Genomic DNA, 13433 nt, shown 5'->3' with positions numbered 1-13433 from the left:
GCTTTCCTTGGGGGGGCACAGCTCCAGGACACTGGGGCATGGGTGTACAGGCAAGTGGAGCACAGCTCCCTCCTGCCCCTGGGCTGACAGGACTGTGGGGAGCGGTGGCGTGCACTCGCCCAGCCCCCTGGCTGCAGCTGGCATGATGAGCAAGGGACATGGAGGCCACACCCAGCTCCACTGCCATGGCTGGCTGGTCGGGAGGGAGAGGCCCCATGTCCCCCGCCCCGACGCAGTGCACAGGAAGAGGTGCTTGCAGGAAGTGCCTGACTTGGGGGGTGGTATTGGGCAGGACAGGCACTAGGTTATATCCTCAGTAGCAGGCCAGCCTTCCCCCTCCCCCAACTTGTGGGACTCAACCCCCGATGCCCCTCTTAACAATACCTATAACAAAGCACCTGCCTGAGGAGTGAGATCCCGGCCTTGACCGCATGTTAACTGTGGTGCTTAACAATGGCCACTCAGACACTGCCTGTGGGATGCTTCACTGCTGGTCTCATGCTGCCAGGATTGATTTATTAAGCACTAGTACCAGCTTGGTGAGGTTGGGCCCTGCCCCACGGATGCATGCTGCCTGATGGAAAGATGGCGAGACAGGGCTTTGAGACCACCCAGGCAGAGCTGGGAGGTAGAACGGAAGCCCAGAGCTGTGACAGCAGAGGGCTGTGATTGCCGGGCACCAGCAGAGCAGATCCCCATCCCAAGCAGGAGCCAGGAGCTCCAGGGTAGGGCACCTGTTCTGCCCCATGCTATGGGGAGTGGGACAGGTGCAGGCCCAGTGCTAATGGGAGGGCGTTGCCCCAAGGTCTGGACAAAGAGTGGGTGTCCGCCAGGGAGACGGGCTATGTGGACCCAGAGGGAAGGGGATGGGGTTCTCAGGCAAACCCAAGGAAGCTGGGGAGTCTCTAGCGAAGCCAAGGAATCAGGAATCAGTGCGGCTGGTGCTGAGCCCCAACCCTGGCTCATGCCCGATGCCACTGGCACCCCGCAGCAGAGAGGGGTGCCCAGGCCCAGGCAGCCTTGGTCCCCATCACTCACTCACATGCCCTGGCACAGCTGAGCTATTGCAATTAAACTGCAGCTAAGATAAGAGTCGGGCAATTAGCGAGCGCTGCTGAGGGAGCCGGGCGCTAATGTGCTGCATGGATTTCCCCATTAGCCAGCCCAAATGCGATCAATCCCCAGCAGGGAGATAAATGGCTGGGGGGAAGGGGGCTGGGACTCCCAAGCCGAAGGCCCAGAGACAGCCAAGGGCAGCGGCTCCAGGGCAGGGAAGCCCAGGAGGTGGAGCTGTGGAGGTCCTGTCCCTGGGGCAGGAGCACTATGCAGGGAAGAAGGGAACAATAACATGGCAGCCAGCAGGGCCCTAGGGATCTGCCACCCCCCCACCCCCAGCACCAGGGGCTGAAACTCTGGGGTCCACGATCAGCCAGGCAGAACAGGCAGGAGTTGGTTCCCAGGGAGGCCCAGAGCAGACGGGCAGCTTCACCGCAGAGACTGATAAAAAGTTTCCTTGCCAGGGCCCAAGTCCAGAATTCCCACGTGAGCGGCACGGGTGCCCATGCCCCACCGCTGGAGGGCTCAGAGCCACACCAGGAAGCCTGGACACTGAGTCAGGCAGCAGAAGGCAATGAGTGTGCATGTGAGCACAGGGGCGGGGCAGGGCAGGGAAGGCTGGAACTGCCCCATGCCACACGGAAGGGGGGGCCACAGGGAGCCCCTAGGGATGGGGTTCCTGGCGCATGAGACCCAGGGGGGTACTGGCAATGTGAGGCCTTTCCAGGCTGACCCAGCAAGGCTGCCCCTGCCAGGCCAAAACAGCTGAACCCTATGCCAGGACCCTGCCCCTGCCACCCTCACCTGCAAAGGCCTTGGAGATGCGCTCCTTCTTCCACTCCCAGGGCTGGTCATACTCCTCGGGTGGGCGCTCATCGTCCTGGGGCAGCCGCGACTCCCTGGGCCGGACACAGGATGGGCGCTCACTGTCTGGGGGTAGCCCATTGGGCACCGGCTCATAAGGTGTGTCGTACAGGGGCAGCGGCTGGGCAGGGGCCTCGAGGGAGCCCTTTAGGCGGATCTCTGGCAGGAGGGAGAAGGGAGAACACCATGAGCTCCTTTCCAAATCCTGACCATGTCACTGAACGGCTGAGCCCCCTGCCCCGCATGGCACAGGGCTCCACCACCAGCTGCAGTCACAGCTTGCCAAGCCCCCTCCACGCTGGGCCAGGGCTGCCACCTGCAGTGCCAGGGCTGAGGCTGGATACAGAGACCCAAAAGGCGTGAGAGGCTCTCTGGAGCGTTGGAGACGTTTCGCTAAACAAGACTGAGTCCCAGAACATAAGAGTTACCTGTGATGTGCCGGGGTTGGGCCCCACCTAGCAGGATGCCCAGAATATCCCTGTGCCCCGCATCCCAGCCCCTGATCCCAGGGTTCCCATGCTCCAACTCTGCTTCCCATAATCCCCAGCCTGCAAGGTAAAGAACCCTGCACACACCTTCCAGAGAAGCCAGGAACCGTTGAGAGGAACGACTGGCCCTGGAAGAAGATACAGGGGGTTTTTCCCATAGATTCTAAGCCAGAAGGGACCACTGTGATCATCTAGTCTGACCTCCTGTATAGCACAGGCCAGAGACCTGCCCCATCATAGTTCCTAGGGCAGATCTTGTAGAAGAACATCCAGTCTTGACTGAAAAATTGACAATGATGGAGAATCTACCACGACCCTTGGTAAATTGTTCCAATGGGTAATGACTCTCACTGATAAAAATGTACACCTTATTTTCAATCTGAATTTGTCTAGCTTCAACTTCCATCCATTGGATGGTGTTAGACCTTTCTCTGCTAGATAGAAGAGCCCACTATTAAATATTTGTTCCCCATGTAGATACTTATAGACTGTGATCAAGTCACCCCTTAACCTTCTCTTGGCTAAGCTAATCAGGTTGAGCTCCTTCCATCTATCACTAGAAGGCAGGTTTCTAATCCTGTAATCATTCTTCCGGCTCTTCTCTAACCCTCTCCAATTTATCAACATCCTCCTTGAATTGCGGGCACCAGAACTGGACCCAGGATCCCAGCCCCAGTCACACCAGTGCCAAACACAGAGGCAAAATAACCTCTCTGCTCCTACCTGAGATTTCCATTTCTGCATCCAAGAAGGACATTAGTCCTTTTGGCCACAGCATCATGCTGGGAGCTCATGTTCAGCGGATTATCCACCACACCTTCCAGATCTTTTTCAGTCACTGTTTCCCAGGAGAGAGGCCCCATCACATAAATATGACCCACATTCTTTGCTCCCAGATGTATCTATTTACATTTAGCCCTATTAAATGCATATTGTTTGCTAGCATCCAATTTACCAAGCATCCCAGATTGCTCTGTATCAGTGACCTGTCCTCTCTTATTTACCACTCCCACAACGTGTGTGTCATCTGCAAACTTGATCCATGATGATTTTATGTTTTCTTCCAGGTTATTGATAACAATGATAAATAGTGTAGGGCCAAGGGCCACGAACCAATCCCTGAGGGACCCTATTAGAAACACACCCAACTGATGACGATTCCCCGTTTACAGTTACTTTTTCAGACCTATCAGTTGGCCAGCTTTTAATTCATTCAATGTGTGCCATATTATTTTATAGCTTTCTAATCCAAAGGTCGTGTGATGTCAAGTCAAACACCTTACGGCAGTCTAAGCATGTTAACGTCAACACTGGCACCTTCATCAACCAAATTTATGATCTTATTAAAAAAAAGATATCAAGCTAGTATGACAAGGATCTATTTCCCATAAACCCATGTTATATTACCCAGTGAGCAATCCCCAGCCCTCGCCAGTGTCAGTGAATCAGAACCTGGCTCTCCAGGTGGAAGCATGGGACAGCCCTGGCATCACTCCGTGCAGAATGACACACTTGTGTCAGAGCGTGCCACCTGTCTGTGGCGCTGGGAACAGGGCCAGGGGCACAGCTCGAGCTCCAGCATCTGCCTGCGACGCAGGGCAAATGCTAGCTACCAGGGGTTTGAAATACACTTGTGGCCCTTGGCCCTAGCTCTCTCCCTGAGGCCAGAGATGGCACATGCACCCACTATGGAGTGTGGGCAGCCGCGGGGCGGGCAGGCATAGCCGTGCTGAGCAAAGTGCACCTCTGCCTTTCCCTACCCCGCGCTAGGCCCAGGAGCAGCTGCAGGTTCAAACAGGGAGGAAATTCTGGACCTGCCAACAACACAGCAAGGCCTCAGACTGCAGAGCAAAAGTCCCCGTGTAGAGGCTGCCCCCGTCTCCAGGGCATCTGGGGCACAGTGACCCAGGAGCAAACAGTGCCAAGCAGGCCCCCAGCCCAGGCTGCTCAGCACAGCGCAAAGGGGCAGAGCTCTGCCAGGGAGGAGGAGAGGGGCCTATGTCCCCAGCGCGCTTGCAGTTGCCAGAGCAACTTCACCCCAGTGGAACCAGGAGTGCGTCTGGGCTGCAGGAGACAGGCTGGGTATGGGCAGCAGGTGAGAAAAGGCCTGTGTGTACAGGTGAGAGGGACCCAATGAACACGGAGCAGCTGTCTCCATCGCCAGCCAGGCAGTTCCCCGAATGCAGCTCCCTCCCCTGGTTCCCTACCCGAGCACTGCGGGCAAAGGCAACAGTCGAGTTTGCCCCACATGTCACCACGCAGCGCTGACTGACCATGTTAGCCAAAGCGTCCCCAATAAAAATCGCTGACAAAGTTGCCCTGATTTATTAAGTTAGTGGTAATTTGTCTTATGAATTAAAGGAGTAAATGAGATGGGTTTGTTTCAAAATCATGATGCGCTGTTACAGGGCTGCTTGTTAGACAAGTATTCAACAGTCTCTGTGCTGTTTCCTCTAATTGCTTAGTAGATGGATGTATCGTTGTTCTTTGTATGAGTGAGGTATGCAAGGGTGTGAGTAAATAAGAGAGGCCAGCTGAGCAGATGGGCCTAATCGCAAAAAGAAGGGAGTGAGAAAATAAGATGCCAGTCCTGGTGTATTGCCTTATTCCCTTTTTAAAAAGATTCGGTGTGCTTCCTATAAGCATAACAACCAGGGCTGCCCATGGAATGGGGTTCTCTCATTGCCGCACCATCCTGGTACATCGCAATGCAGCGTATCGGTCCATGGGGCCCTGTGACAAAGTGGGAATGTTCTTAATGTTTTCTCTGAATCCTGCATGTGCCTCAGTTTCCCCTATGTATTACTCAAGTATCTGTGGTGGGATAAGGGGGTGTGATCCTTGCAGAGCCCCAAGAGAGCAGGTGTGACTGCTGACTGGCTGCCTGGGCACAGAGAATGGCCAACACTCTGTATCCCGGCAACTAATGGCCAGCCCCCTCCTCTGCAAGGAGCCAGCGGAAGGTGTTGGAGAACAAAAAGACCAGGTGACCTGGCTGCCCTGGAAAGAGACAAAGGATGAAGGCGGGGCGGCGGGGCATGACTGAGGCTGGGCTGGTGGAAACTGGTCAGTCTGATTTCTGTGCTAAAAAGATCTGTTCCCATCAACTAATAAACCTTCTGTTTTATAACACTGGCTGAGAGTCACTGCTGACTGTGACATTGGGAACACCTGGTCCAAAAGGGACCTGGTCAGCTCTGGTCAGCACCTCCAACCGGGCTGTTAAAAGTCTGTTTGGTGCTGCTATGGTGCTAAGGCAGGCCAGTCCCTACCTCCAGCTTCGGCTCTGTGCTGCACCCCGGAAGGGTCCAGCAGGTCCGGCTCATAGGTGTGGGAGCCATGAGGCTGTCCCTGCCCTGAGCACTGGCTCCGCACTCCCATTGGCCAGTTCCCGGAGTGGGGAAGGCAGTGAAGCAGTGAACAATCCCAGAAGATGGCAAAGAGGGCAGAAGATCAGAGGAAAGGGCTCATGGGACCAGACAGGCAAGAGCGACAGATGGACGGGGGACCAAGGTGGAGGGCCAGGCAGGGGTGAACGGGGACGTGTCAGAAAGGACACTGGAAGTGACCCAGACAGATCCATTTGCTGGAGGACACGGGGCTCTCTGATCTGGCCCCAGCCCCCAAATCAAGCCAGGTGCTACAAAGCAGAGTGGGTACCAGGTGCCCCTGGTCACTCCCACAACCACACAGGGCAGATAGTGCCCCCCATCCAATGCCGCAAGGACAATTACAACCCAAACACCCCCATGTTGTGGCATGTTGCTGCTCTGAAGGCGGCACGCTCCCAGCCATTGGCTGAACAGAGCTGGCTGGGAGGGCAGGAGAGAGCAAATTCTCTTCTTCCTTTTTGCCAGAGCATCGGTCACGCCAACGGTGCAGGAGGCATCACGGGAGCACCAGGAGAGCGCTGGTTCTCTGCACAGCTTGGATCTGACCCAGTGAAATAGCCAAAAAGAAAAGGAGTACTTGTGGCACCTTAGAGACTAACCAATTTATTTGAGCATGAGCTTTCGTGAGCTACAGCTCACTTCATCGGATGCATACTGTGGAAACTGCAGAAGACATTATATACACACAGAGACCATGAAACCAGTGAAATAGCCGACGACGCTGCTCTTCCAGCCTGCGTCCGCTTGGTTCCCACTCAAGAGGCGCCCGCTCCGCCTGAACCTCAAGGGCGATCTGCGCAAACGAGACCGCTCGAGGAACCCTAGTCACTGCCTGTGTTGGCACGCCGTCCCATTTCCTGAAAAGCTAGGGCCGACGCTTTGGAATCAGAGAACGCGAACAGACGGCGCTTCTCTGGAGGAACATATGCTGGGGCGCTTGCCAAGAAGAGAATTCCCCCTCCAGGTCCCATCCTTGCATCCCCGCTGCATCTCGCCAGCGCTAGCACAAAACAGTTTCCCCTCCCAGGAGCAGCTCAACTGTTCCCAATCCGTGGGGGGCCAGGAAGCCACCTGACTGCAGTGCAGCGAGGAGGGCTGGAATACACTCTGGTGCGCAGGCCCAGCATGCGATGAGCACTGTCCATAAGGGGTCTCACACCCACTGGCCTCTCCTGAACCCTGCTCTCAAACTATGAGCCTCCCTGACCCTTGTTCCTGGGGGTCTGGTGGCCCCTCTTGTGGCTGTTCAGAAGGAGCAGGAGGGTCCATCCACTTCCAACCCCAGCCAGCAGTGGCCCGTGACTGTGGGACTCAGGGTCAAACTGCCATCATTCCTCCTGCTGCACCTTGTCCTTTAGTCTCTGCTGAGCACCCGTCCCTCACCAGTCCGAAGGGGATGCTGCCACTGCCAGCGGGGCAGCATTGGGTGGGACACACCCAGCGCCAGTCACACAAGGCCGATCTCTCGGAGGTCTCCAGCTGTGACGAGACACCTTCACCTTCCTTTCAGACACCTCCCCCTCGCCAGCAATTCTGCAGGTCTCTTCACAGCACCTTCTCCTGGCCACATGAGGGGCCCTATCCGGTGGAAGCGACCACAGCTGGAACCACGACACCATTAACGTCCATGGGAACGTCCACTGCCCTTTTTCATGGCATGAAGTGGGTGAGTTTCTGAGCTCCTGGCATCAGGGGTCAAATGCATGTTAATGACCCTGCCCAGGCAACCTGCCATGCCTGGTAGGACATGGAGCAACACCCCTTTCTGTAAATGAACTCCAAAGCCTGGAGGGGGAGAAAATAACATGCATCTGGGTCCCAGCAATGGCCCCGTGTGACACTTGTCAGGGTTACTTCAGATCTGAGGCGAACTGCTACCATCTGCTCATAGCAGGAGGGAGCCCGTCTGTGCCCCCCAAAAGGAAACTCTCCCCAGCCATTGGCTGCGGGCAACACAGGCACTTCACTCCAGGCTCTGCGAACCCCGACTCTTTCTGTCTGCAGGCTAGCAATGTACACCTGCTCCCGCTCTGTTACACTCGCATGGCCAGTCCTCCTCCTTCTGGGCGCCCGCAAGGTACACCGACCCGCTGTCTCCGCAGAAGCAGTGCACCCCACTTCACCAACTTCAGCTCAGTTCAACGTCTCCTCAGCACGAGGCACTCAGACATGTCTCTAGTGACATTTGCTTAAGAGAGCGCCAAGTGCAGATTCAAAATAAAGGCGAGGAAAAGATCTGGACAAATCAGGTTCCAAGTAAAAGAAAAATGTAAGACACACACTAGCGCCTCCTCTTATTAACAAGTTCCTTTCCTGTATACTCCGGGATTTCTCACCTCAACCGGTTCTAAACAGCGCTTGTCCGGCGAGGAGGCTGGGAGCCACCGTTCCTGCCCTCGCTGCCACAGTCGCCTCAGTGGATACCGCCTTGTGCTCTTTGTCTCCTCTGACACAGTGACGGACCATTGTCCTTCAACCCGGGGTCAACTGGGGAGATATTCTACGTTATGTACCTCTAAAATTGTTGTAGCTTTCAGCAGAGACCCCACCCAGCCCCTTCAGTCACACACTGAAAACACAGCTAGATCCAGGGGTAATATAGATCCTGCAGGTCTGTGTCACTCCCCTACACACGTTGGGAATCCCAAGAGCTCACAGCTGCCACCCTCCTGTGCATTGCTTGGGCAGCAGCCCATGCTCCCCGCCAGCAGCCCCGATACCTGTTTTACCAACATCAAAGCAATTGGCTACTGACCAGGAGCAACTGGGAGCTGGGGCTTCATCACGGTAACAGCCATGCGCAGCCCCTCACAGAGGAGGACCCTTGTGTTGATGCCTGGAGCTGCAGCTCCGAGGCGGGGTGGGGTGGGGCAGGGCAAGGCGCACCGCACAGCACAGCCGTGCAGGGCAGTGGCCTTCTGCAGCCCCTGCTGCTCATCCCAGCTCTGCCCCCATGAGCCGCCCCGCCCCGCCCCTGCTGCTCATCCCAGCTCTGCCCCATGAGCCCCCCCGCCCCGCCCCTGCTGCTCATCCCAGCTCTGCCCCATGAGCCCCCCCGCCCCGCCCCTGCTGCTCATCCCCGCTCTGCCCCCATGAGCCCCCCCGCCCCGCCCCTGCTGCTCATCCCAGCTCTGCCCCCATGAGCCCCCCCGCCCCGCCCCTGCTGCTCATCCCAGCTCTGCCCCATGAGCCCCCCCGCCCCGCCCCTGCTGCTCATCCCAGCTCTGCCCCATGAGCCCCCCCGCCCCGCCCCTGCTGCTCATCCCAGCTCTGCCCCATGAGCCCCCCCGCCCCGCCCCTGCTGCTCATCCCAGCTCTGCCCCCATGAGCCCCCCCGCCCCGCCCCTGCTGCTCATCCCCGCTCTGCCCCCATGAGCCCCCCCCGCCCCGCCCCTGCTGCTCATCCCAGCTCTGCCCCCATGAGCCCCCCCGCCCCGCCCCTGCTGCTCATCCCAGCTCTGCCCCATGAGCCTGCCAAGCCCACCCGTGCTTGTCACCCAGGCCAAGAAACATTGCTCCACCAACTGCAGCTGGTCTAGGAATACATCAAGGAGCATCTGCCTGGGTGCATGTCTCCCCCCTGGGGGTAGCTGCCTGGGGTGGCACCGTCATGGTGATCAACAATCTCACCCAACGCCACCCAGCTGCAGATTGGCAGGGGTCAGCATCCCAGTGCCCAGCAGAGACTCCTGTGTGCTGCTTGCAGCTGTTTGAACGTGGCCTGGGCTGCTGGGAACCAGAAGAATGATGGGATGCAGCAGGAGGAACAATGGGAGTTTGTCTCAGAGTCCCAAACAGCGCCGGCAAGCACCCCCGAACGTGTGAAAACCACCCACGCACAGCCTGGAAGCAGCCTCCTGCCCCCCCACTCCAAGTGCCCTGTGCCCGTACCAAACCAGCACCGCACTGCATGGATACAGCAGTCCCCGTGCGGAGTAGCTGAGCAGGGCATGCCTGGCAGCACAGGCTCTGCCCATCAGGCTAGCTATAGCCATGATAGGAAAGCCGTGCGCCAGACCAGTGCAGCCCTCGCTGCACGGCCAGGCCTACGTCCCTGCAGCCAGGGCCAAAGTCTATGCAATGCCAAGGACCCTTCTCCCCTACAGCCCAGCACAGGCCCTTGTCCCAGGCTGCATGAAGAGAGGTCAGCGGGGACAGCCTGCAGCCAGCAAAGCTCAGCAGCACTGCTCCAGTGTTACAAAACACTGCCCTTACCGGCCATCATCTTCTGGGCCTCATAGGGCTCCATGTACCCATCGTTTTCTGCCACCTTCTCCTGCCCTGGCTGGCCGCTGGCTGCTTGTTTGGCGTCGAAGGGATCCGCATAGTCCTCGAGGACAATCACCTGCCAGCAGGGAGAAGACAAGAAGGGTTAGAGACCAGGACCCCGCAACAGCCTGCTCCACTCTGCCTAGCATGGACACTCCCCAAGGAGAGGCCAGGTGGGGTTTACCCTCAGGCTGGGTAAACTCTCTATGCCTGCACAGGTCACAGAATACGCTGACGGGGCATTGGTCAGCAAGCTGCTGAAATGTCCAAGTCAGTTCCTGGCAGCTGCCCTCTCCTGCTCCATTCCAGCTGCCTGGCATTTCTCTGTTGAAGATCGCAACCTGCCCCTGCCCCACAGGGTCTCCCGACCGCCATGGGAACCGAGGAAGGTGGGGCAGTATGTGCAGTGTAGGATGAGAGATGCTGCCAGCAGTGGTTCATACCAGCCCTGCTGACGGTACATGGGATCAGGCAGCTAGTTGCCGGGGAGGGTCCCTGGGGAGGAGGAGGGACAGGGGCTGGCCTCTAAATGGTCAGTATCCAGCAGGGTGAACCCCCTCCCTGCAGTATCTCAGTGCCCACAGGGGGATGGGGACAGAGGAAAAGCCTTGGAACATCCTGTCTCCTGCACATTAATGTGTTTGTCTCTCTCCATCCCTGCAAATCCAGGGAGCTTCTACCCAAGGGCTTGGGTCGCTCCCACTGGCTCTGCCGCTCCTGTGCTAGTGATGTGGGGAGCCCTGCCAGAGAGAGGCCCTGGCTCACACCACTAGCCACGATCCTGGCCCCAGCGAAGTAACTGGCCAAATGCCCAGAGTGTCCCTAAGCCCTGCTTGGAGCAGACTGAACCTCTGCCCAGCATGGAGTGAGCTGGTGAATGAAAGGCGGTAGGGGGCCTGGGCAGGGATGCATGGCCTGGAGAATGGCCAGTAAAGTGCTCAGCGCATCAGGGAGCTAACAGGAACTGTTGAGAGCACAGGTACATTTGTGGGCAGAATACACCTATCACCCACCGATCTGGGCAAATGGGGCGCTCCCACCTGTCTCTGGCTCTGGGCCAGGAGCCGGGCTGGCTCCATGAACCAAGCGGCAGGGCAGATCAGGACACCTTGCAGCCAGACTGCATTCCCAGATGCCAGCCAGAGGCCCCAGCCATCGGAACCATCCAGTCTTTGTCCCCCAGCAATCGGACTTGGGAGTCCAAACAGATTAAGGCACTTTTATTAATCAGATGCTCACTAATGATACAACTGTCAATCACACAGCACCAGCACTGGGCTGTCCCGAGCACACTCACTACAGCGCTTACCTGCCTGTGGGTGCACAAGGCTGGGTTACTGACTGACCTACCATGGGGGGCTGCAGCACCAGGAGCTGGGCAAGTTGCTTCCCAGGGACTACCCAGAGTTATTATGTGCAAATTTGGAAAGATACATATGCACACACACGTTGCTGCTGCCCCACGACTGACACAAAGCACACTCCTCTTGCACATACTGTGGGACAGGCAGCCCCAAATCAAGAATACTGTAAACACCAGTTAGGAGAAGTGGCAGGTCAACAATGTTCTCACTGGGTATTTTCTAGGGCTCCCTCCAGATCAGCTATGAATATCCCAGCATTTGCACCATTTTGGGACAAATAGGTATGAATAGGCCTCATGACAAAGGGAGCAGAGCCCATGAATGTGTTTTTATTTGCGTCCTTGGGCAGCAAGAAGGTGGGAGATGTGGGAGCTCCCAGACCCAGAGTTCTGGATAACACAGACCAGAGAGCCCACAAGGGGAGGTATTCACAAAGACAGTCCGAGAGTTTTATCAGCAACAGAAGAGATGGCGAGACACCCAGGAGCCAAATTACAGGGACAGAGCCAAAGAACCAGATAGACAGAGCCTGGCCAAAGAGCACTGCTAGCAGCACCTGAAGAGCAAAAACAGCCAAGAGATACGGTAATTACAAGGGGGTTAACTGGGACTAATGGGATGGATCTGAAGATGGGAACCTTTAGACTAATTAGCAAGGGGCGCTCTGTGCCAGGAGGCTGCAGACAAACTGCTCTAGGCAAGTAATGGAAGCCCCACGGCTTGGGATTCTTAAACTCAGACAAGCCAGTGTGCTGTGAGGCCGGATTCTGCCCTGGGCTCTGGCCAGCTCAGGCATCACCTGCTACTCAGAGCAGGCACCACCGCACTAGCCCCTCAGGCAGCTGTGGAACATGGCCAGCTGCCGCTTGTTGCTTGCACAACAAAACCAATAGCTGCCAAGCCCAGGCAGAGCTGAGGGCGTGGGGGCCACAAGCCTCGCTCCTGGATGCAGAGGCAGGGGAGATGCTATCTTAGTGTGAGGAAGGGGACAGGAGCCTGAGCCCCAGCATTATTCCTGGCTGGGGCTGAAAGCCCTGGCTGTCCCCTCCGCTCTCCTACAGGCGAGGCTCTCGCAGAGCTCCGCTGAACACTGCACCTGAAGGGAGGGACGCTGCACAGAGCAGACAGAGGAATCCGTGCCTTGGCACATGCAGCCTGGGTTGGGGCAGGGAAACCCCGAGCTGAACGAGGAGCTGCAGACATGCGGTTCTGCTCCAGACACTGGAGGCTGCAGACCCCCCACCTCCCTCTTCTCACAGGCTGGCAGAACCCGCCGCCCAGCGCACACAAGACAGGATCCCCCCTGCCAAGGTCTGTCTGCAAACTGCTGCATGGAGCAACAGGCCCACTGGGAACTCCCCCACCACAGAGGCCTTTGCCAAGAGACAGAACTGGGGGCGGGCCTACAGGGTGAAGGGCAGGGCCCAGGCCCTGTGCCCTAAGGACCACAGGGGCAGGCACAGCCAAGAAGCGAGTTGGAGCAGCCGTGGATGGATTCGTCCGCTTAGCCCCTGCACATGGGGCCTGAGCAGCAGCCAGACCCTCTTGGGCTATAGCCTCAGTGGGTGTGGCTGAGCCCAGAGCAGAATCCAGTATCTGTGGCGCATCCAGACTGGCACTGACAATGGTGTTAGGCAACTCAACTACACCCCTCCGCCAAACTCTAGCCTAGCCAGGCTTAAGCCAAGCCCTGACAATGAACTGGGCTGGGCTGTGGAATCACCACCACCACCACCACCACCCCGCCGCCCAGGAAAGGGTTGAAGCCCCCACCCATGTCCCCAGCACAGGAGACCTGCAGTGACACACTGTAAGGACCAGGCCTGCCCAGGACCCAGGGTGGGAGCTGATGGGTCTATTCCAACTCTGGTTCTTCAGCCCGTATCCACCCTGGGCTGGCAGTGCCAGCCAGTGCCCCAGACTTGGCGCGCAGTCCCCCCTCCTCAGACACCTGACACTGGGATCTCCCATCATCCCAGGCGGAGGCTGGATACAGGGGT

General features: G+C 57.5%; 1 protein-coding gene across 4 annotated transcripts in view; it reads right to left on the bottom strand.

Annotated features, from left to right (window-relative positions):
- The window catches only part of SHF (Src homology 2 domain containing F), a 64716-nt gene that overhangs the window by 26287 nt on the left and 24996 nt on the right, over positions 1–13433 (bottom strand). For all 4 annotated transcript variants that reach the window (XM_043524100.1, XM_037911322.2, XM_037911321.2 and 1 more), the window contains exons 2-3: positions 10016–10145; positions 1861–2079 (exon numbers count right to left, since the gene is read on the bottom strand). In XM_043524100.1, coding sequence (XP_043380035.1) covers positions 1861–2079; positions 10016–10049 — 253 coding nt within the window. In that variant the 5' untranslated portion in view covers positions 10050–10145. The remainder of the gene's footprint in view (positions 1–1860; positions 2080–10015; positions 10146–13433) is intronic.

The sequence above is a fragment of the Chelonia mydas genome, chromosome 10, assembly GCF_015237465.2.
Source record: "Chelonia mydas isolate rCheMyd1 chromosome 10, rCheMyd1.pri.v2, whole genome shotgun sequence".
NCBI lineage: Eukaryota > Metazoa > Chordata > Testudines > Cheloniidae > Chelonia > Chelonia mydas.
The sequence above is the reverse complement of the archived record's forward strand: the minus strand, read 5'-3'. Positions and strand labels throughout refer to the sequence as shown.